Genomic DNA, 25058 nt, shown 5'->3' on the forward strand with positions numbered 1-25058 from the left:
AGAAAACATAAAGAGTTACTATTCTGACATGATTTCTCTGAAAAAAAAATTTGCTTGGAACTTAGAAAATTGTTACTGTTGAATCATAGCCTTCGAAATCCAGTACAGGTTGATTAGTTTTTGGCTTTTAACATCAAAGTCAAAGAATTTATCATTTCTCTCTGTGCATGATTAAGGGCTTGCAAAATATTATGTTAATAATTTACTTTTCCTGATACCAATGAAAATATTAGCTTGTAAATTGGCATTTACCTTCAAATAATATTGATTTCTGGGTCCTTGGTAGGCAGTTTTGATTACTTTTCATGGAACAATTACCTATACATTGGGGTGTTAAAATGCGACTGCATATTTGAATATGAAGTTGTAAGAGGGTGAGCTCATATTTTCTCCTTCCACATCAGAAACAGTAAATGAAACTTCAGCATGTATGAGTGATACAGATGAGGAAAAGATCTTTTAACAGATAGTGAATAAGGTTGTTTACATAATGTACACATAACTGGCCAGTTCTCCAGCACAAGTGATAGAACATACCACATTGCCATAACAGAGGAACAGTGCTAACTGAAACAGACATTTCTGGAGTAATAAGGAACCCAAGTCTCACTTTTGCCTGCCTACCTGAATCTCAAGTGATTGCCAGGGAATCCATTTTCCTCACTAGAACCAAGCTGGTTGTTCTTTGTTCTCTTCTGACTTCATTTAGCTCCAAGCTCAAGGTTTTGTGACATTGTCTGCAGTTCCCACCCCAATGCCTTCTACCCTATCAGAGACACGAGGATGATGGACAACACTTAACACCTCTGAGTCTCTCTGCTTACATGTGAACTGAAGGGAATCAGACCACTTCCTGGGAGTGGTGTGACCAGCAATGACTTGCCATAGTGCTTTGAACAGCATAAGAGCCACATCAGTGTTTTTCAAGTAAATTAAGTACCAAATTCATTACCTGCACATAATAAGCGCTTAGGAACTAACTACTGTTACTGTCACTTTACAAATATTTCTTAAGTGCCAGGCCCTGCTCTAGGCACTGAGGCTGTGTAGCCATGATCAGAATAGACTAAGTTCCTTCCTCCAAGAAGCTTACATTCTAGTAGAGAAAACAAATGACAAATGAATAAACACATAAATTAATAACCAATTATAGAAAGTGTCCTGTGAAAATTAAAGCAGGTTATAGGGTTGGAAAGCGATGGGAGAGGTGGCACTTGGGTACCAGTTTAAACAGAGTGGTGAGGGAAGGCCTCCTGAGGAAGTGACATTCAAGTAGAATTGCTGCTCATTGCCAGCGCTATTTGCCTTAACTTCTCCTTACACATGCTGGTGGCTTGTCTTCACTGGGGAAAGAGGTGGAGTCAGGAACTTCTTTGATGCGTAGCTCAGATTATTAATTGAGGAATTGAAATGTTAAAATACTGAATTTGTCTTTGTTCTGAATAAACATCTTTACTATGGAAAAGCTTTGTTCCCAGAGGAAGAATACTGGGCTAACAATCTTCTGGTCACACTTTGATTACCATAATCACCTCTCTAAGTCCATGTTAAACAGAAGATTACAAAGATGTTAATGGCTGTCATTTATTAAGTGCCTGGCATTGAGCAAGGGGAGTTGCAGGTGTTTTCTCATTTATTTAATCCTCACAGCTAACTTGATGAAGTAAATATTATGTCTCTTAATTACCGGTGAGCACACTAAGGCTTAGATGAGTAAAGTGACTTAACTCACAACCAGGTATCAAGCCTAGATAAACTTCTGATTTCAAAGTATCCACTCTTTCCAGCACCCTGATTTGCCTGCAGTTCCCATTACTATTCCTATCACTGTTCCCATTAAATAGTCCACATTTAGAAAGTACTTTTATCTTAGAAGAGTAACATTATATGGTTTAAATGCAATGTACACATATATTATCTGTTTAGGATTTGATAGTGTTTAGTTACTTATTACTGTTTATCAGATATTGAGAAAATAAGAACATTCTAAAATTTAGCTTGGGCAGGTGTTGTGACACAGCAGATTAAGCTATTACTTGAGACACATCCCACATCAGGTGCTGATGGCACTACGGCTTCCAATGCACCTTCCTGCTAATACACCTGAGAGGCAGCAGATGATTACTTAAGTGTTTATGCCCCTGCTCCTGGCATGGGAACCTGGATGGAGTTCCAGGCTCCTTGCTTCAACCTGACCCCCTCCCCCCGCCCTTGTTGTTGTGGGCATTTGGGGAGTGAACCAGCAAATGGAAGATGGATCTCTCTCTCTCTCTCTCTCTCTCTCTCTTTCTTCTTCATAGTAGATGAAGATGAAATAAACATCAAAAACATAAATAAAACTTACCTTTGTTGAGCAACTACTTTTCACTTAAACACAGTATTTCCCTAATATATGAGTATGCCAGGCACTGTTCTAGTGCTAATACTGTAATACTAGTGCCACCATGACTACTTATTGAGCATCTTCTACTTGTCACGGATTATAACATTTAATCTTCATAACAACCCTCAAAGAGAGATATTGTATCCTTACTTTATAGGTAAAAAATTGAGACTCAGTGGGTAGTAAACTATAAAGTTAGTAAACTGTACATTACTATACAGTAAACTAAACAGTACAAATACAGGTTGGAATCAGATACTTGAGCCTGTTTACTATAGGGTCCTGCATCATTTTCTTTCACAGAAAACCATAAAGTTACACAGTTTCTGCTCTTCAAGAAGCTAAGGTGAAGGTATTCTCAGTGTAGGCTGGTAGAATTAGTAGTTCGCATATATACACATTGTAAATTTTATCTCATTTAATCCCCACAGTAATCCTGATCAAATGGTGGTAGTAGTGGTATGATCTTGGTGATGTTACAATAGTAGCAGCAGTATTAGATATATGCTTAAATGTCTGCAGTTGAAGGCAAAATGATGTTATAGTCCAACGTAATGCTATGGAAAACCAAAGAGAAAAGGGAAAATACTTGCAGTGAAAGTGGGAAGAGTTTAGCTCAGACATTAGGAAGTCTGGCGTTTGGCCTGGGCCTTGCAGAATAATAGCTTCTGTATAGTTCTGTTATTACCAGTTGACAGAACGGGCGAATCTAAGAATTTGGTTGCAAGTCAGCTGACACAGCAGAGATTATAGTTTGTTCAGCTCTTACTCTTCATCCAAGACCCTGAGCCTGGTCCTGAACAGCACCGATTCGTTGACCTTTCGGCATCTCTTTGCAAATAAAGCCAAGTTCCTTATTCTGTTGGACTCCTGAAACAAACCATGTAAGGTTGAAAGGAAGAGAGAAATCACGAGAAGTGAAGGTTCAGCTGATCAGGCATTCCTTAAGAATCAAAGGATCCCGATTCCACCAGTGATCCTCTGCGAATGATCTTGGGCTGTAGTTTTCTTACTGTGCAACGATATATATAGTTCAGTGTTTGTCGGATGTTTGTAGAGATCTGAATCACCTGGAGGCCTTGTTAAAACAAATTGCTGGACAGTGCCCCCAGAGTTTCTGTTCCCTTGGGTCTGGGATAGAACCTGGGAATTTGCATTTAACAAGTCCCCCAGTGATGTTGATGCTCCTGGGTCAAGAACCAAATTTTGAGGACCACTGGTCTTTTCTCTAAAATCTTTTTTCTTCTCTAAAGCTCGCTTGAGATGAGTAGGAAATCAGGGGGTCTGAATCATATAGTTCTACCTACAACTAATCAGGCCATCTTAAGCAAAACACTTCACTTTTTTCTGCTTGTTTCTTCAACACTAAAACACCAAAAAGGAAGCTCCTAGCTTCCTTTGACATAGGATGAATGGGAGAATCCAAGCACATTTAAAAGGAACTTCTTTTTAAAAAATTGTATAAAAATTATCATTTGTGCATATCTATGTGTGAAGATTCTGTTTTGACAGAATTCTTAAGGAAACTAGTCTACCTTTAAAATGAACAATTAATGGGAAATATCTTTTGACTCCTTTATCTATAAAGTAAAGGAAGCTTAGCCCAAGAGGAAATGTAGTTAAAATCCAAATGATCCATGAGAGGCCCTATCCTTTTTGGCAGATAAAAGTTTCCCTGCCGCCTATTTAATAAATTAATTTTAAAAAAAAAAGAATATAAATAAAAGAATAATAACGGAGCGCTATCTGGGCACCTGAGTCTGTGAGCCCTCTAGGGCCTTGGCACCTAAAGAGAAGGGGAAAGAAAGACCCTTGTCTCTGAGGCTTTGAAAAGTGGCCTTCCTTGAGGCATTAGGGAAGCTCTGGGGGCCCTAGAAGCAAAAGGGCTGAGGTGCCTGGGGCAAGAATCTGTTAGTTCCAATAAAGAGCTAGGGGGGAAAAATGGCTGGTAAGTAATTTTGCTATTTCATTTGGTGTAAAAGAGTAGGCAAAAGACCAGAATATTCAATGAGCCAGAGCACAAAATGTGGCCTGGATGTGAATACAGCCTGACCCCTTGTTGGGAAGACTTCTAAGCTTCAGTGAAACACTGGGCATTGGGGCCAATGTACAATAGCATGCATTTTAAACCATGGTGACCCTTTTGTTTCTCTGATAGGCGAAGATGAAGATGAATTTGAAAATTTCATGCTGCCTCTTACAGTCTCTTTTGAAACAGTATTACAGATATTCAACAACAACTTTAAACAGGAAGAAGTGAAGGTGGGTTTGTTTCCAAGCATGAGGAAAGACACTTGCGCTCTTTCTAGAATGTCGAGATCCAGAAAAGAGTTTTGCATATCTGTGTTTACTCCACGCCTCCTTTGACCTGCATTCCTAATTGCATATGTCTTTCATAGATGGATTTTCCTAGGTTCTTACATAAATGGACTTTAAGATCAATGAATGGTTTTGGACATTCCGTTCATAATTAAATGGCACAGGTATGTCTCTTATGGCAGTTACCATCTTTAATAAAACATTTCTCATGGTACTGCATGATAAATATCTACCCTGCACTAAATGTTTCAACATCTATATAGAGGAATGCACAAACATACACATGCTAAAACACTACATCTCTAAATATTTTTTTAAACAAGAATTTATATAAATCAAGACTTTATTAAATGGCTAGGCATATATGTATAAATAGGAGCTGGTCTTGAAGTATTGCATTCTTAAACTGAACAAAGTGATTAGGATAACTGATAGCTAAATAAGGTTTTTATGTGCCTGTGGGAGCCATATTAGGATTGATTTGACAAGTCAGTTCAGCTGTGGCAACAGTCATAATATCTTAGACAACATTATGTTTTATTAGTAAAATCCTTAAGTGTAGCACGCTGTTTGTGACAAAACAGCCCCATATTTAATGTGGGGGATGGGAGGCACAAGCTCTGCTAAATAGAAACAGTAGCTCCTGAAATTATAATGTATCCAGGCTATATTAAATAGGCTGACACTGATTATTATTTTTAAAAGACTAATAAATGCACTCCAGAGGACATAGGCACCTATGTTGGTGATGATTGGGTCATATTTTATTGTTATTTAATATACATTGAAAGTATTAACCATCTTTTGTGTGACTTTTCCTCTCTTCTCCAAAAAGAAAAATAGCAATAGGAAACCAAGCAGAAAAATTATTACATTTGATGAATTTTTGTGTAAATCTGTTACCAAAAAAATAATTAGCCAAATGGTATATGTTTGAATTTAAAAATTCAGCTTTTGAAGTGAATATTTTATCAGGCTGCAAGGTCATAGAAATTTGAAACCAAAAAAGATCTGACAGATTTTCTTTGTGTTTGTGTCTTGCTGAAATTCTTCACCAGAGTTTCCATGCAGGTTAGCTGTATTTTTTAGATGTCTTCCAGATATTTTTAATGATCAGCTGTATCTATGTAGCTTTAAAATGGCGATTGCTGCCCTTTATCACAAAGAAGCAGTGAAGTTGAAAAACACCATCTTTATAAAAATTACATTTGTCTCATTTGAAGATTTCATTATATTGCAAGCCTGTTTTGATGTAATCCCATCTAGTTTGATAGAAACCATCTTCCCAGAGTCATTTTTAATGGAGTTCCAGTGATATATCCCTAAACCAGCAAGTTCTTAACGACCCTGGAAAGTGACTGCTTGATTACACTTTAACGGTATTTGCAAATAAAATCACAAGTAATTAAGGGGAAATCTCCAGGCTTTTGAGCAAGTTTGATGCATGATAACTGCCTGATTCAGCTTCATCTAGAGTAATGCTGTGTAGGCAACAGCTACTGAGATCAATAGCAACGTAATGATAGTGGCAGAATTAAGTGAGTAACCTGAGAACTGTGCCTCAGAATGCATGCAGCTGCCACGAACCAAGGCCACACAGTGCACTCCGTGCTTCCGTCCTAAATGTTCATCAAAAGACGCCCTGCAGGAAAATGGAGTTAGATGCTCTTTATTGCTGATCGTGTCTCTTGCCACATTTATCAGGGAAATTGGATTAGCAGTTGGCAGCTGCAGGTAGACAAGATTCTGCAGTGATTAAATATGCAGCTTGGCTGCATTTGTTGTGACAGACCTTTAGTAAATTCTACTGTAAGCACCATCTGTCTAATTTGTATAAAGAAAACTTGGTGCTTTAAGCTACCGATAAAGAACTAAATCTGTTGCTCTATCATAAACAAAACTTTTGCACTAAATGCTTTTAAATGTAATTTATTAGGTTAAGGCTATTTTTCTATCATGATGAATAAATAATACATGCAAAAGTGCTTTCAGGTACTTCATTTTGCAAGTACCAGAGATAAAAACAGTTCTGTTTTGTTCCTCAATAAAGTATTTAGTATTCCAACCCACAGGAGGTGATGCTGTTAAAATATCTCTATGAAAATGCCGCAGGACTGCCAAATTCATTTAATTTGCAGTCCTTACCAGGATTTTCTACTCTGTATTTGTAGATATTTTTCAAATGCAGATTTCAACATGAACTTAAACATTAAGGACCTGTGTTGCCAAATTGAAATATGGTTGTGAGGAGAGAAAAGGCTGCGAAACTCTTAAATTTATAGCTCTGTTTTCTTACTTAGTCCTAATGAAATTGAAGAGAACATTGAATTTTTGTCTTGGGTTTTGCTCTCCAAGTAAAGGGGGAAAAAAGAAAATGCTGTGACAAATCCTAGCTCTGGAGTATTATTTCAGAGTATGTGTTTCCCTGCTATAATTTTATCCATTGTGAAATATAGCCTAGTACTCCCCTGACTCATGCAGCATTTGTGATTTGGCCATGACGTCAGAGGTTTCAAGGAAAATGAATGAAAGCTTCTCAGAGGAAGAGGAGCAGTTAAATAGGAACCTGCTATCTTTAGTCCCTTCGTGAAAACTCCACAATGTTAAATTATTTAAAATCCTTGATTTTCAGCATGCGCACATTAAAAGTTTTCGCACTAAGTGCCAAATGTTGCAAACAGCACTTTAACAGAATGATTTTGCTTTGATCCCTGTAGCAGTTCCTGAATAATTTATCACAGGTTATTGCCTTAATTCTGGAGAGGGATAGAGCAATAAAGGCAGATGAAAACACTCCAGTTGAAACACCTTGGGGCCTGCTCATTCCTCTGACACGGCTCTTTTGTTGGAACTATTTAGAGGTTATTAAGATGTGTCTCCAGAATTAAGAGTATGCTGTAAGGATGAAGACAGCCATCTTAATTCTAAAGACAAAGCACAATGACCCTTCACCTTCTTTTTCTTTGTTGTTATTATATAGTAGAATTATGAGGATAATATTATAGCCGCCCCCAGTAGTGCCACTACAGTAAAGGGTCTGTCAGACTTTCCATTAGAAACCCTGTTTTGGGGGTCAGGGTGGAAGGAGCCACGTTTCAGCTGTTTCCCAGCCTATCTGTCTCGCAGTTGGCACGCAGACAACTTCCACCGTGCAGCGGACTGAAGTACTCATCAGTTTCTCCTTGAACTGTCCAAAAAAGGAATCCACGTAGATCCCCAGACTTGCCATACTCCGCAGAATTGCCTTACTAAAATTATTTTCAGATCAATCTAGTGTTGACCAATCATAGGAGAAAGGCAACTTTAAAAATAGACCTCTTTGTGCTATTCTAAATGAGATGGTAAACCGTGGCTCCTCCCCCCCTAAATTTCCATCAGATCACCTCTTAGCTCCCAGATTAGTTAGCAGCCTGATTGAGCTTCTAGTTAGCAGGGTTCTGTCTCATTCCAGAGCAGGGTATGTTGTAACTATGGAGGAAATACTCTGTTAGTACGCTAGTGTGTCTGTGTGGATTATTATAGGACTTTGTTCTTCTGCTTTGAGATAAGAGATAATTTTGAGCATAAGAAATTTGTATCTTATTCACATATACCTACCCTGTGGAATTTATTTAAAACATAAATTTAGTTATCATGTGTTTCCTCTGCTTTGTACTATTTTCTAAAGTGAAATGAATTGGTAGGATACAATTTCATAGCCACATTTTACTGCAATCAGAAGAACTGTAGATTTGAGTTAGTTAAAGCATTTCTATTACCTTGGCATCTTTTAAGGAAAGAAGATTTATGATCAACTAAAAATTAACCTCTGTACAATGAGACTGCAATAAATATTTTACTAAGAGCCTTTATACTAGCCACAAGGAAAGTAAAACTCATGGTTCCTGATGACAAATTTAGAGTTGAGTGATGAGTATCTTATACGTGTGCAGAAACTTAAGATTATTTGAAGAGTCACCTTTTACCTGTATTTGTACATAAATTAAAAATAGAACAAAAAGACTGTTAGTAGAAAGATTGCAAACACAGTAGTAAGAATTGTTCGAGGAAGGCTCCTTAGAGGTTCTGTTTTGTTCGGGAGACTGCATAGATCGTGGAAAGCTGAGAAGGAGGAGAACAGTTCCAGGTGGTAAAAGAAAAGCAAAAGGCAGAATGATTTAGATTTTTGGCTGTTGCTGTTGCTGTTGCTGTTGGTGGTGTTTTAATAGCAGGTCACATGAAGTAACTACATTGAGGCCGGCCAATTATAGAAAAACAAGGACTGGTAAGATTATGAGAGAAAAAGTAGGTCATTTTAAAGAAGCAGACACGGAAATTCAGAGTTCTCAGATTCAGAAATATAGGAAACCATCATTCTTACACATAAATTAAATACTCTTGTAGTCAACACCTGGTTAAGTCAAATCAACTTTTAGGAAGAGTAGGGAGGATGAAAAATTTCAGATACTTTCCGACAGTTTAACTCTAATTTGCTACTTTGAAATGGTATTCAGTCATTAAGATGAAGATCAGGATGTGTTGCCTTCTCCCTAATGATAATTTAAACTCCTTGCTAAAAAGGTTTTCATTAATTACCAAAGTATGAAGAAAGAGAAAATCTGAAGAAAAGGAGTTTAGAGAGCACTTTCTGGTAGAATATTTCTACTGAAACAGTATCTTCAGAAATCACAGTTGCTTATCTCAGTTATCCAACCACCTTGTTTTGCAGTTATGTTTGTTTGTGCTTTTTGTTCTGACATCCTGGCATCTGTTCATGGGTTTCCTTTTTATCTTTCCAAGCATTATCCTAAGGACAGCTTAATTAAGAGTCCAGAATGCGAGTCAAGGGTCTGTTTGTTTTCCTCTAAAAGTTTATGTGTGTGGAACGCTTGCTGCGTATCAGGCTCTGGCTAGACATTTTTATGTGAATTTCTTAAATTATTCATCATAGTACCTCTGTGAAAGAGGCATTATTAACCCCTTTCATAGGTGAGAAAACTGAGACTGATAAGTTGCCTTGCCTTAAGTCTTAAATAAAACTGGGATTCAAATTCAAGCCTTAGGACATCAAATATAGAACTCTTTTATTCTTATGTCTTTTCCTTGCTTGGGGAATGTGACTGTCATTCTGAGTACATCATAGTACCAGTGGGTCACTGAGCCAGTTTTATTTTATCCAGAGTCATTAAAGATATTCATTAGGAATCTTTAGATGCCAATATGTTTCCAAGGTAGACACTAACTATCAAAGACTAATTTCATACAAGTTGATATTGTTAAGATTTGCTGCTATGAAATAATGTGCATACCCTGGGCATATCTGTTTTGTGATCCTGGCTTTATTATTATTTTTATTTCTACTTTAGCATTATTCAGAAACAAGATGTATTAATTTAAATTTTCCTAAGCTACTGAAATTATTACTTAGCTCCATTTATACGAAGCAAAGTGGAGTTGGTGAACAGATTTGATGTTCTGTTTGTTTAAAGAGTCTATGGTTTTCTATAGAAAGGGATCTGAGCGAGACATTTTAGCTAATGAATCAAAATCAGATATGTGGTCATTATTGCCTGATTATTACTCCATCTGCTCTGCGCTAACGTGAAAATCAATTACTGTATCTCTTTCCCACTGACAGCGTATGTTGATCGGGCTGGCAAGAGATCTTCGAGGGATTGCCTTTGCACTGAACACAAAGACCAGCTACACCATGCTGTTTGACTGGATGTATCCTTATTACACTGTGACAATACCAGCTCTGTGCACAGAGGGATGCCAGGCCCCTCGCTTTCGTTTAATAGTATGGCACAGTAGGGAAGAGGAAACAAAGCTAAATGAACTAATGTGTAATCAGCTAAAAATTACAGCACAGTGGCAGCAGTGCAGATAACTGAGCACAGCATTTGGAGACCCAGCTCAGAGAGGTCAGTTTTTTGGTGCCATTAAATATTGACAACTTAAAAATCACTTCCCCCAAACGATTGTTTATGCTGGGATTGCAGAGATAATCTGGCTAACATCTTTACTTGGGATCAATGAATACTACCATTTGGCATTTTCCAGGAGATTTGAATCTCTACTTCATCTCAATTAGCAAGGCTCAGAAGGTCACTTTATCTCTTTGAGGCTTAACTCATCATGCTGCAGGTTTTCATCATATTAATGGATACGAAAGGGGAGAGATAAATGGCCAGGATTTGTCATTTCATTTAAAATTTACCTTTGCCAAGGCTTACTACAGACAGAAAAATGTTAAAATCCCCCACAGAAATGCCTCATCATGTAAACAGCAAAAAAGAGCGTAGACTGGTGTTAGATGGACCAGACTTGAAGGCCCAGCTCTTCATTTGTTGTGTAAACCTGGGTAAGTCATCTCACCTCTCTGAGACTTGGTTTCATGGTGTTCAAAAAGAGACCGCCCAGTAGCATTACTTACTATGACAAAAGTACATAATTACTTTATATAATGGCTCGTACAAATTCAGTATCCATAAATGGTTAATATTATTTTAATAGTATTTTATGAATAGCTTCAATCCTAATAGGAAGTGATAATTTATACAAGTCAAACTAAGTATAATACAATGATTCACGCCTTCTGTACGTGAAGCCATCAGAGCCCATAAAAAAATTTGTAGTCAGAAAACTAATTTCCTTTTAAAGTCACACTGTTTCTCGGTTGTTTTGTTCAAATTCAAACTTCCTTTATAAATCAGATTGCAAAAAAAACTTTTCTTTTTTTTGACACTTTTTTTAAGATTTGGCAGTTTTTAACTTTTTTGCCATATCTACTTCATATGTAGATATTATATGCATATGTAGATATCATATGCATATGTAGATATAATATGCAAAAGATAATTTTCAGCTGCCATGCCACGGTTGTGACCAAAAACATAACTAATGGGGATCTGAGCATATTTTAGGGAGGACTGAAAATTCTTGCATATTAATTTGAGTACTGACCTATCTTTATAATTACTATTAAAACCTCTTCATCAGATTTATGTGGCCGAGGAAAGGTTAGAGAGATTTTTCTGTCTTTGAGGAGTCATGTACATGTTTTATATCAGCATGTAATGTACACGAAGGACAAACTAGAATTACACATGACCCTTTAATTTCTCTAAGCATCTCCAAAAGCCAAAACTTTCATTTGAAAAAAATCACAAAATCTAGTTTTGACACTTTAAAGTTGATGTGGTTGTAGAAAACCAGGTAGAACTCTAGACTGTCCAGCAATTAGCATTTCATGTTGCCCTGTTTTGCAATTTTAACTGAATCGTGATCAGAAACTTCCCACTCATTGTTACTAGAAATATCTGCCATAATTGATACTGACCAAAATTTATAGAAGATTATTTTTAATTCAGTCTATTTCCCATTTCCTATCTCAGTTCCTTCTTTTTGACACTTATTTGAAATAAAACTTTTGTCCAGCAGATGGCAGAAAATAGCAAATGGAAAATGTTGGGACTGAATGTTTTGTTTTGAACTAGAAACCATTGTCTCCTCCATTTGACCATAGATGTTGACGTTATTAGGGTCAGGGGCGGAGGGCGAAGTGTCAGTTATGCAGGAAGCTATGTTAGATTGCCAAATAGGGTGGTTTGGTACTGGCCTTGCTTATAATAATTGAGTTTCAGTAGCAAATCAGCTTCCTTGGGAAAAGGCCAAAGGCTTTTCATAATTGTATTGACAACGAAATGAATATGATAAATGGTGTTCATTCAGTTGAGACAAGATTTATAGTTCTCCTTTGGGCAAGGGATGAAGAGCAAATATTTATAATAATAGTAAAATTTGTTTAAAAGTTGCATTATTTGATAATTCAAAAAGCTTTATTAAAATATTTCAAAATACTTTAAGCAGTTTCAGGTGATAAAGTACAGATTCTTTCCAAAGTATTAAAGTAATGCAAAAATGAATAAATATATGATAAAAATAACATGGATATGAAAGTCATTTGTTCTTCCTGAAATATTGATATGTCAAACCGTCAGTGATGATTCCCACATTACTGCTGGGGAAAGTTTATTTGCCTTTTATCCACATAAGTGTTATGTTCTTTAATTTGTTATACAATCCTTAGTATGCAGAAGAAACATCCTATAAGAGTACATGTCATCTTAAAGTCAAAATGCATTTTATTTATGGCGATTATTTGATAAAATGGTATTTTAGTGGTTAGCTATTTAATTCAGAAACATTTCTGTAAATACTGACTGCATTAACTGCTACACAAACTACATTGCTTATCACTGTGTCCTCCCAAAACTAAATTGCCTGAAACTACATAGCAACCATCTTGACAAATAGTTTCCATGACTGGAGAATTGAAGGAGGATCATTGATTTACTTCTTTGCTCCTATAGTAGGAACACAGCAGTAAGCAAACACCTTTCCTTACAGTGCAGTTAATCACCTCGTTTAAACTTTTCTCGGATCACACCGAGGCTGAAGTATCAAGACTCCAGAGGGAAGCTGGGGGTTGGGGTGGGGAAAGGAATGTGTATGACATTATTTCCTCATGCTGGTCTTTTTTTTTTTTTTTTTAAGATTTTATTTATTTATTTGAGAGGCAGAGTTACAGACAGAGAAGCAGAGACAGAGAGAGGTCTTCCATCTGCTGGTTCACTCCCCAAATGGCTGCAATGACCAGAGCTGGGCCAATCCAGAGCCAGGAGCTTCTTCTGGGTCTCCCACATGGGTGCAGGGGCCCAAGCACTTGGGCCATCTTCTACTGCTTTCCCAGGCCGTAGCAGAGAGCTGAATCGGAAATGGAGCAGTAGGGACTCAAACCGGCGCCCATATGGGATGCTGGCACTGCAGGTGGAGGATTAACCTGTGCCACAGCGCCGGCCCCCACACTGGGTCTTCTTGTTTTCCTAATACTCATAAGACTTTTGAGCTCACTTTTGAGCCAGGCAGTCGGGGCTGTTTGTCAGTGTGTGTAAACATATTATACAAAGACAAGGCCAAACAATGAGATATGTGAAAGAGCACAAACTTTGAAAGGGGGTATTCTCAGTCTTTAGTCTTTGTTCCACCACTCAACAACCTGTGGATCTTGGGTAAGTTAGTGTCCCAGCATCCGTGTTCTCTTCTGTGTAATGGGACTGTGAATACTTGTCTGACTGATATGTTGCGGGAAATGTTGAGTGTCTGCGTCTGTGATCATGTAAAGGGCTTATTACAATGTCTGGCAGAAAGTAAATACTCCACTGCTGTTCCTTTCCCTAATATGTAATGAGACAAAGGAATCCTGTTTACTCACTTATTCAACAAATTAGGCCTCCTCAGTCCAATGTACTAGATTTCATGAGGGATATAGATTACATCAACACAAATCCTACCCAGAGTGAGCTTATAATTTAATGGAGTCAGTTAGATATCTATATAAATGACTTATAATAAAATCTAGAAAAGTGCCATAGATAAAATGGAAGAATGGTTGTATTTAGCTGGGGAATTGGGAAAGGCTCTGGATCTTACCAAATCGTGTAGGGCTTGGACCGTGTGGAAATAGGCAGAGAGATTTTCTGCTGTCCTCATCACCACCAGGTTTAGGAAGTGAATAATGAAGAAGATGTTTTATTATGGACAACTTATTTCATGGTTGGAAGTATGTAAGTTTTCTGGGACCCTTGAATATTAAGTGAATTCCATAGGTAATATAAATCAATGGGTGAATTTGACTAACAAAATCAAGAAAAAAATAATTGGCAATATCACATTGGACAAACTAAAATAGGGAAGAAAGCAAATCTGAAAAAAAATCACCGTTCAGCTAGCATTTTTGTGAGTGTTCCAGGCCAGGCACATGCAGCACAAGAATGAATAAAACATATTGCTGTTTAGAAGCTCACAGCCTTATGAGTATGTGAAAAACTAATAAACAATTAAATGTCAACAAAGGTGCATGCAAAATGTCATATGACAATATACGAGGAAGAGTTTGGTGTTTTGGATAAAAGAAGGAAGGCTTCCCAGAAGAAGTGAAAGTTGAGTTAACTCAACTTTGAAAAACCCATATTTTCCAGATGAAAGAGGGGAAAGGCTTCCAGCAGCTGCAGTTACCATCATGGAAAAGCATCCAGGTATTTGCGTGTTCATGGAGTACCTTTAAAACGAGCTCTGAACTGGCAGGCTATTTTTTTTTCTGGAACCACATCCTCAGACCCTCATCTCATAAGAATTTTAACAAAAACTCTGATGTTGCCTTCTAATGTATATGATGCCTTCTCTACTGTGAAACCCCAAAAGAAAAGAATTCTGTTTTTACTCATTGCTGTTTTCTTGGGGTCCAGCAGGTAGTAACTACTACTAATGGATGGATGAATGCATGGGAAGAACAAAACCTGATACTTTTCATTTTTTTCATATTTGGCATCCCATAAGGAAATGTCCTATCATTAATGCCTTTGATTTTTCATGTATCTGATACAGAAAGTAGGAATTCATTGAGAAGGGGTATATGAAAGCAATTTGATCTGTGCATGTTCCACTAAGGGCCCCCACTTTCTTGCTCCTATCTGTGTCTATGTAGTCCTCACAAGACCGCTGGAAAATTAAACTCCCGGAGTGGGTCCGGACTGTCACCCCGTAATCTGAGCCTGGCATCCCACTCTGAAGCCCTTTAACCTCCCTGCTTAGTAGACCTCCTCTCTGCTTTCCAATAATCACTCATTTTCTCTGTGGCAGTCACCTCTGTCAGAAGCATATTAGAATTGTCAGCACTCTCATTCCAGACAGGAAAGGGAGCATCCCCTCGTACCCCGGCCTTAGCCCACAGTGAATGCAGTGTGCTCTGAAAAATATGATGGCCCTAATGCCTTCAGAGTGCTTTGCAAAGGGGCCGGGTGTGCCTCCAGTATTCTGAGGTCCTGAGACTTGGATCTTCTCAGTTTCCCGATGAAGCTCCCTGATGCTTTTCCATGAATGATGACTAGGTTTATGCTCAGGAGATGTCTTGGTGAAATATTTTCTCACCTGGCTTCTCTGGCCCTGCTTCAGACTTGTAATACTCTAAGCGTCCCTCTTACATGTCTGCCATCCTGAAATGACCACAAACTCCCTAAGTATAAAAGCCGTGGCTTCCCTAACTCGCGATCGCTGGCCCCTAGCACACAGAACATCACACCTAGCTTCTACTGTTTGTCAGAAATAGCAGCTTCCCTAGTCCTTAGAAAAAACAAAACAGTAATTATCTGACAACAGCCAAAATAAAGCTAGTCCTCAGATTCACTGATGGACTTTTTTCGTCTTCATCCCACTGAAACCTCGCTCACACCTATACACTCACTTCTCACCCTTCGCTACTTTAGTTTCCTTTGAAGTACTTTCTAATTTTTTTTATTTTATATATTATGAGAATTAAATTCCATGAGGGCAGGGATTTTTTAGTGTTTTGTTCAGTGGTGTCTGCAGAGAGTCTAAGACAGTGCTTGTTACAGAGTAGGACTTCGGTAAGTATTTGTTAAATTGTGTATATGCAAATAGAAACTTGACATGGTATCTCTGGCAAAGGAGTTTTTTTCTTTTCACTTTTAGGGAGCATTCTACTCTTAAGGCTTTAAAGCATTTCTTTTCTTGGAACATTATGCAGATATTTTTCTAAAACCTCAGAGTAAAATGCACAGTTAAGGATTTTTTTAAATAGTAGTTCCTTTTTGTTACTTTTCTGGAAAGCAGAGTGCAGTATCTTCCATCTGCTAGTTCACTCCCCTTTAAATGCCCACAACTGCCAAGGCTGAGCCAGACCAAAGCCAGGAGCCAGGAACTCCATCTGGGTTTCCCACATGGGTGGCAGAACTCAAGCACTTGAGCCATCAACTCCTGCCTCCCAGGATGTGCATTAGCAGAAAGCTAGATGGGAAGCAGAAGCAGGACTTCATCCTAGGCACTTCCATACGGGAGGCAGGCATCCCACGGGTTAGCTTAACGCACTGCAGTGCAACACCCACTTCTAAATAGTAGTTCCAACCAGATATGCTACACCTCATTTTGAGGTTGGCAGGTTGACAACAAGTACAGTATGTTGAAATCTACTTTGTACCAATCCTGTGCATGTATAGGGACTCAGTCCCTACCCTCAAAAAACTTAAAGTAGGAGAAATAGACAGTACTAGCACAGGGTTCCACCGCCATATCAGGACATAGGAGTGGGGTGTTCACACAAGGTCAGAAAAGGCTTCCTGGAATAATTCTTCCTGACACCTGTATTGAAATCTTAGGGTAAAATAGGAGTTAGCAGAGAGATTGTAGAAATTCACCATCTAATGAGGCAGACGGATGACATGAGCAATCAACTCTAATACACTGTTATAAGAGAGAAGTGGTCAGGAGTGCTGATTGAACAAAGATGTGGAAGAGGCTGATGCCCTTTTGACAAAATAGAGAAGGCATCTCAGGAGAGGTGAAACTTGAGCTAGGTATTGAAAGACAGGGATGTGGTAGGCAGCAGAAGCAGTATATAGAACAGAGACGGGTGTCGGCGTCCGTGGCCGTGTAGGGAGTTATGAATAGCCCAGCCATAGATAGAGCAGAAGCATTAAGAGATGAGAATGGAGGTAGAAAGGAACCAGATCTTAAAGGGCCTTATATGCCATGCTAAGGAATTTAATATTTATTGTTAAGAGCCTAGAAGAAACTTGTGGTGACCATTCTTACCTGGAGATCTCTACCTGTAACAGAACGGGAACACCATGAAGTGATTCACTTCAGCACTTTGTTCTGAAACAAAAAGACAGACACATTGGGAAACATCAGAAAGAGAGAACAGGGTGGGGAGAGGGGAGGGCGGTGAGGAAGACAGTGGCATAGAGCTTTTTTTTTTCTGCAGTTCTGTTCCTTAATCCTATATTTGTGTGTCCATTGGGCAAGGAAAAGGCCAGTGATGGGGAAAAGGGCCAGTGGAACTGAGTCAGGTTTCCAGGTTCTGATGGTTTATCGGAGGCATCCAGTCCTTAGTGTTAATGAAGGGGTTTGAGGATTGTGCCTTGCACGTATGTGAGGCTCCCTTTTGGTGCACTACCTTGCAGATTAATAGTTAGCCAAAGCTTTTCTTCAGGCTGGCATCCCAGGTGTTCCTTGAGCTACAGTGGGACCAAGCAGAGAGCTGAGCAACTTAAAGGGGGGAAAAAGAATGTAAGGAATTTTGAAGCTTTGAGATAGATATTTGGGATTTGTTAGTGTTTCTCTTTGATGTTATATGTTTTAAAATTCTTATAGTAAAAAATGTTTGTTCTCAGTATAGTGCCCAAGAAACCCTGATACTAATATTTCAAATATGTTTTCGTCCTCATTAACTCAATTTGTTTTTCTTTCCTACGACATTAAACATGAGTCTTTAAGTGTGTAACTTTGTGTGATACTTTAAAGGTATGTCTTCTGCACAGCAAATTGTTTGCAGCTCCAGAAAAACTTATAACTGAACAGGTTAGAGATTTGTAAAACTGCCATTGTACACTAAACACAGAAATGTGGATGCCTCTCCCCACCTTTTTTTTTTTTTCACTTTTAAGTGGCACTGATTTTTTCAGGAACAGTATGTCTTTTGACCCTTAAATTCTTTAACAGACTTTATAAAAGGTACCCAACATACCTTCCCATTCTTCAGAGGGCTGTTGAACGGTGGTATGGAGAGCCGGCGTGTACAACTCCCATCCTGAAACTCTTGGCAGAGCTGATGCAGAACAGGTAAGCAGTGTGACAAGGAGTGAAGAAACAGTCTGCTGCTATGTTCAGACTCTCCAGAGATCACACTTTCCTAGCTGGTGTGCGTGTGTTCAAGGCCTACCAAAATCCCAGGAACCACCATTTAAGGTGGTCCGTGAAAACAATAGGATTAGAGACTTGACGTTGAGACCCTTTGCGAGAAAGGGCATAGTATACTTCAGTCTATGTGAGGACTATAAAAATTGGAAAAAATTGGGGAGACTGCAGCCACCATTATTTAAATTATTCAAAATCACAAAATGGAGGGAGAGCGGCTGTTTTAACTGTTTCACCACCTGATTGCAAGTCTGCAGGATTTTAAAGCAGGAAAGAAGTTTGGACGTCTCTGTGTAGAGGCGAATCATGTATGGATAAAGACGCTGACTCCCAGAGCAATTTATGGGCACATAGTTGTTTGCCTCAGGAGCTCTGGGGATTATCCCTGGGTTTGACTTCTAAATTATGTTTCTTCCTCTATGCCTAGATGCATATATTTGGGTGATTTATGCACTCACAATTTTCATTGAAATAGCAACTACAACACTTCTCAGAAATTGCCTAGTTGACCTTATAATTTGCATAGACTGGCAGAGATTTAAACACTCTGCATATAAATATTAGCAAAGAGTAATAAAAGAGAAAAGGGTAAAAGAGAAAACTGCAACAAGCTAATTGTGTTTACCTCTTTAAAATATGTCATTGTGAATATGGCTTAGCACCAAATTACCTGTCACTTAGCCATCTTGCCTCATCAATTCCTCTGTAAACTGCGTGTCGGAAGGGAGATACCCAAACAGGGAAGGACTATTAGTTGCAGCTCTAATTTTATCTCTGGTCACAGCAGTAATTTAACATTTTTACTCTAAAGCAAGAGGTGGAAAAAGACCTGGCAAATAAAGAAATGTGAGTATTATTTTTTTCAGAGCTGTTGGTTTAAAAAAAAAAATCTCATTGGTGCCTGAAATAATAAGGGGAAAATGGCTTTCTATTTTCTATTGGAAATTTAAGGGTTTTTTTCTTATTAAATTCTAACATTTAGCCAGATAACTGATATTAGTATTACTGATACAACATTTAATATTAAAGCAAAAAAATCATTGTATTGAATATTGTAAAGGATTTTATGTCTGCCCTAGGCAGATAATTCATATCCAGAACAATTATGCTAAGAATTATCTAGTGAAAATGTGTTATCTCAGAAAATGCATCATTTTGTCTATATTTTCCTAGAATCTAATGTGAATTATGAATATGCATTCCTTTTCTGTAATCAAGAATTGTATGCCAATAGGAAATGTTTATAATAACATGACCTCCAGGATATAATTGTACCAAACAGTAAAGCATTCTGAAAAAGCATGGAAATGCAGGAATTCATTCAATTCCTGACAAACAGAACTTTAGCAATGTCTTTACTTTTTGGTTTGGTTTTGTTTGCTCATCTTTTTAACAATATATCATTATTTCTTGAAAGAACAACAGGAAGGCATATTAGAACAAACTAAAACTAAGATGATACTAAAAAAAAAAAAGGAATATTATGTCAAGATAGCATGTCATTTCTTTAGCTGCTCATACTGTTACCCTGTCTGTCAGGAACCAGGGAAGTTGAATTGTTCTCAGAAAATTTTTGAGATTTGTATCTCTTTACTGAAGGTATGTGTGGTGGAAACTATAATCTTTAGTGTAATTTAATGTGTTTGAAATATGCCTGAAGTATTAAATGATTCATTAAATATATGTGCAGTATTAAAGGTACCTGGATTTCCTATCTGTCACTTTAGAATCTGTTTTTAAAATGTGTATTAGGCACAGTAGGAGCATTCAAATGTAAAAAGACATCTCTATTCGGTATCTATGTAAACATACACATCTACATCTGGGGTTTTATTATTATGCTTATGATTCTCATTATCCATCCAGCACTTTGTATGACAGGAAAAGAGGTGAGAGATCTGGGATACAGGATGTCAGAATGTTGTTTTGACAGATAAAGAAATGCACTCTTTGAGTCAACAAATAAGTGGGAATAGCTCTTCTTAATTGTCTGGTACCTTAACAGTGAGGGAATTCACATACATATTTTATCAACAGTTGTTGAATGGAATGGCACTTTAAGGGATAATTTCACTGCTGCTGCTTCTAATAAAAGAAAATGCTGGACATTTTAAACCTGTATTTGATTTCTTCATCTGCACATATAGTCTAATTTTTTTGCTATATTTCTTAGATCTCAGCGTTTGAATTTTGATGTATCATCTCCTAATGGGATTCTTCTCTTCAGAGAAGCTAGTAAAATGATTTGCACTTATGGTGAGTATCCTTTTCCATATTTGTCTGTGCAATATAACTTTATCTCTTTGGAGGAAAGAAAGATGTTAGTTATTTTGTTCTTTTGAGGCTTCATATCCGTATGAATTTGTGAAGTGGGTAATAGGAGTGCAGAAAGCCAGGTAGCTATCATGTTGGAGGAGTAAGCAGCTGCCTTTGACTACAAATCATGCCTGACCAACTTGATGAATTTCTTTTGGAAAAAAATGCAGTGTCAGTAGATAAAGGGAATGCACTAGAATATTGAAAAGGTATAGCATATTCACAAGTGCTAAAAGTTACATCAGGGAGTTTGCTATCCTGGGTCACTGAATTTGAGGAAATGTACTTGTAAAGAGCCGTAAGTATTGCATTACAAGGAACTTTTGGGAACTGCATTCCTAGAAGCAGACATCTATAACAAAGATTGTCCTATTCAATTACAATCCAAAAATCTTAGAGTTTGGTTAGCAGTCTGTGCCTTAGAACTACAATAAACCCAAAACTTTCCAATTCTGACAGCTTCATCGGGGTAATTCTCTACTCACTGGAACTTGGATGTAAATAGGGAATTGGGAGAGGGTGGATAGGAACCCTCTGTAATCTGATTTGGCAAATACTGACTGAACACTGACCCTGAACTGGGCTCTGTACATTGCATTTCTCCCCGTGAGATGTTTCTTGTGCTCTCCTTCTTTCATTGCCTTTGTCCTCTTCCTTTTTGCCTGTCTGAACTTACTTTCCCAAGTCAACAGCGAGCTCTAAGTAATTTGGTCTCAAACATTGCCTACGGTTCTCATATATTTCTTTTTGGGTATCTAGAAAGAGATAAAGGCTATTTCGTGTGTGTGTGTGTGTGTGTGTGCGTGCGTGCATGCACTAGAGAGAGAGAGAAATAACCATTGAAAGCACATTAATTTTTATTTTTTACTTATTTAAAAGACAGAAAAAGAGACATAGAGATCTTCTATTCACTGATTCACCTTCAAAATGCCCACAACAGCTGAGGCTGGGCCAGGCTGAAGCCAGGAGCCTGGAGTTCAATCTGGGTCTCCTACATGGGTGGAAGGGACACAAATACTTGAGCCATTACTTGCTACCTCCCAGGGTGCTTATTAGTAGGAAGCTGGGATTGGAAGTGGAACTAGGTCTCAAACCCAGACCCTTCAGTATGGGATGTGGGCATAACCAAAAAGCAGGGTCTTAACCACTGTGCCAAACGCCTGATTAGCATGTCACTTTTTTTAAAGTAGAAGCTTGCTGTTTAAAAATAAATAAATAAATAAACAGAACAGTAGATGTTTTCAACTATTTTTATCAGTTCAAAGTGCATTCTGGGGCTCTGAGCTACACAGCTATGTAAGCCTGTGTTTGAAATGCTTTGATGTGTGGATATCGCAGTGGTCCGTGTACAGAAGCTTCAGAAAGCACCTATTGAAGACAGCAAAGTTTCACTCTTGTTTTCATTTGTACCAGCAATTCCATCTGTTACATCTATTTGGAAATAGACACATTCAAAATCATAAAAAGTAGAAATCGTAGAGGTAAAAATGGACTTCTTTTTAAATATTCTAAATATAGTTTGCCAATTAGTGTCTTATTATACTAAGATCTATATGGTGGACCGCCTTTAAAATGCAGTGTGTTCTATTAGGAAAAGCAATTTTTGGAGATTTAAGATCTAAATACCAATGCTAGTACTAATGCTTATCAACTAAGCCCTTGACCTTCGATTAACACTATACATCTTTGTGCCCAATGTTCTCATATATAAAATTAGGAATAGCAAATACCTACAGACCCACCTACTAATTAGGATTAAGGGGGTTAATGAACTGGCCTGGCACAGGGGACAGCCTGTGATAGGTACTCATTGAAGGTGCCTGTTCTGGATCTAAAGCCTTTCTCTTAGCTCACTGAGCCGGCAGCCTTCTTAGGACAGGTGTTCCCTGTCCCACATCACTGTTTTGTTCAGGAATGCCTCCTGCTTGGATCACACTGTCCTGCTTCCTTCTGCCTGTAGCCGGTGCTGAGTCTTTAGTTCTTTACTTTTAAAGGGATTTCCCTTAATAATTCCCATAATGAAACAGTGTATATATATATTAAGAATCACTTAGCAGCTGGTAAAGCATTTAACTATAGAAATGTTGGGTTGCGGTTACTGATTACAATTTTATCTTTGCCACACCTTTTTCTGGATTGTGTCTTTCTTTAAATATATTTTTTCCCTTTAGGGCTTATTCACTATTGCAGTAGAACTGATAAAAGCAGTGAGCCTCCCTTCTCCCAGTATCACTGGCTCCCTTGGACAGAATATATGTCCAGCAAGGGACACCAAAAGGAATCTCATAGGACAGGGCTGATCAACTTCGTTCAAAAGCTGTCCAGTCTCTTATCAAGTTGTCTGACATAGACCAAAGGCATCGCAACAAAAATTGTGAAAAAATATATATGTGAGGATAATCTTAGGAGGAAGGAGAGCAGACAGAAGGAGCCAAAGGAAGGAAAGGGGAAGGAGAAAGGAGGTAGAGGGGGAAAGAGACAAAACCTTTAAGGCATTCTTGAAAAGAGAAGTGAGTTTGGCATTTTCTTACCCTAAGTAAGCAAATAGGGCTCTGTTTCTCAGTTTAGATTAATAGCATCTCCCATTTTTAAATCAGCTATTATGTGTCTGCTCCTGTGTTAGGCTATTTATCATACATTACCCCATTTAATCCTCAAGATAGATATTACGATCTGCCATTCACCAGTTGTCTCACCTTCGTTAAGTTGCTCGCTTGTCTTGCTTCACTCTTGTTAAACAAAGAAAATTATACCTGTTTGATGATTGTGAGCATACAATTTAACAATGTGTAGAAGTCCTTAGACCAGTTAGTTGCTATGATTTATAAAGAAATTAAAGCTCATAAATGTTGAGAATATATATCACATGGCTGAAAAGTAGTTGAGCTGGACTTTGTTTCAAAGGCAGTGTGACTTCAGACAATAGTCTTTGCAATACCCTGTTGCCTCTTGGGAGTGGCCACAGGAAGATTGCACCTCGGATGTTTATGAAGCACTGTTCTTTAAAGCATGGTGATTCCTATCCCAAAACAAAGGGGAAATCAGAAGTTCAACAGAGAAAGTCCTTCAACTGTGGCACCGGTGACCTTACACATGAGCTTAACACGGAGCAGTAGAAAACTATTGCTCGCCCTTCTCTGATTCCCGTGCGGGCCCCCATCGGCCAAACTTATTTGTGAATCTTTGCCTTCTGTAATGTTTTATGAGCTGTGATATTACCTCTGGAGATTCTAATACAGTCCTTGGAGAGAGATCATGTGGTTGCCAGCCAGGGGACTAGAAAATGAATGAGTTCCAGGAGGACACAGAAGAGCCAGGATTATGTATTTCTTTGGTGAGCCAAGGTGAAGAAAGGGGAACCTCATGGAAGAGAGAGGCCAGAATATTCTGTGATCCCTTCTGGCACCGTCCTCACTGGGTTTCTTCTCTGCTCACCTCTCACTGGGGGCATTAGGTAGTCAGTGATTAGGGTGATGTGGAGGGGGAAGGACTTATTTCCACATGCACCTGATTTGTTATACATTTTGTGAGGTACCTCCACCTTGCTGCTCCATGAGACTGGCAGAAAAATAATACTTTTGATATGCTGTTTTATTTATCTACATTCTGTCATGATATACTTTGATGTAAGTTTTTAATTTTGCTTCAGCTCTCCGCTGCTCTTGCCGTTACAGCTCAGGGTCAGCAATGAGGTTAGCCACAGTAGCACAAAACAATTTCCTGTTTGTACAGCCCAGGTAACATTTGGATGAGGATTAAATTTTACCACATTTTCTACTAGCCCAAGCCTATTATTTCTAATGAGTTTTAAATTGCTTCAAGAACATGTATTTCAAAACTTAGTGCTATGATCCATTCAGCCTGAGCAACTTAATAAAAGAAATTTCTTTCTTAAATTTTTGGTTAAAATGCCGCATGCAGTGTAATAAATGTTATTACTTTGGAAACCTACTTCTCAGTTTTAAGAACTGGATGTTTTTTATGCTCAATTTCTATTTGTCTAATCTTTTCTTTTCCTTTGCCTCTGGGTACTGGTATCTTTAGTGACATCTGTTGGTTGAAGAGCGCACAGAAGGGAGAGACAGTGGTTGTTTTCATAAGGCTGCCAAAATGGAACTGCTGTTATTTCTTCCTTAGGAACCAAACTGAAAAAGTTCAGTGGTGAAAATCTAAATGTTAAATGGGTAGAATAAGCTGTGATTATTCACTGTATCTAAGAATTTATATCAGAGGTCTTTATTTTTTAAGATTTATTTTTTATTTATTTTAAAGAGTTACAGAGAGA

General features: G+C 38.1%; 1 protein-coding gene across 7 annotated transcripts in view; it reads left to right on the forward strand.

Moving 5' to 3' along the window:
• RANBP17 (RAN binding protein 17) overlaps nt 1-25058 on the forward strand; it is a 370153-nt gene that overhangs the window by 282633 nt on the left and 62462 nt on the right. For 6 of the 7 annotated variants that reach the window (XR_016236455.1, XR_016236460.1, XM_089336195.1 and 3 more), the window contains 4 exons: nt 4542-4645; nt 10320-10408; nt 18275-18382; nt 20631-20713. Coding sequence is in view for 4 of the 7 variants with exons in the window: in XM_089336195.1 (XP_089192321.1) it covers nt 4542-4645; nt 10320-10408; nt 18275-18382; nt 20631-20713 (384 nt within the window). In the remaining 3 variants the exon portion in view is untranslated. Of the gene's footprint in view, nt 1-4541; nt 4646-10319; nt 10409-18274; nt 18383-20630; nt 20714-25058 lie in introns of those variants that run through there. The other variant, XR_016236458.1, reaches the window with a different exon arrangement.

This window comes from Oryctolagus cuniculus, chromosome 6 (assembly GCF_051225735.1).
Source record: "Oryctolagus cuniculus isolate XC-2025 breed Fujian yellow rabbit chromosome 6, ASM5122573v1, whole genome shotgun sequence".
Classification (NCBI taxonomy): domain Eukaryota; kingdom Metazoa; phylum Chordata; class Mammalia; order Lagomorpha; family Leporidae; genus Oryctolagus; species Oryctolagus cuniculus.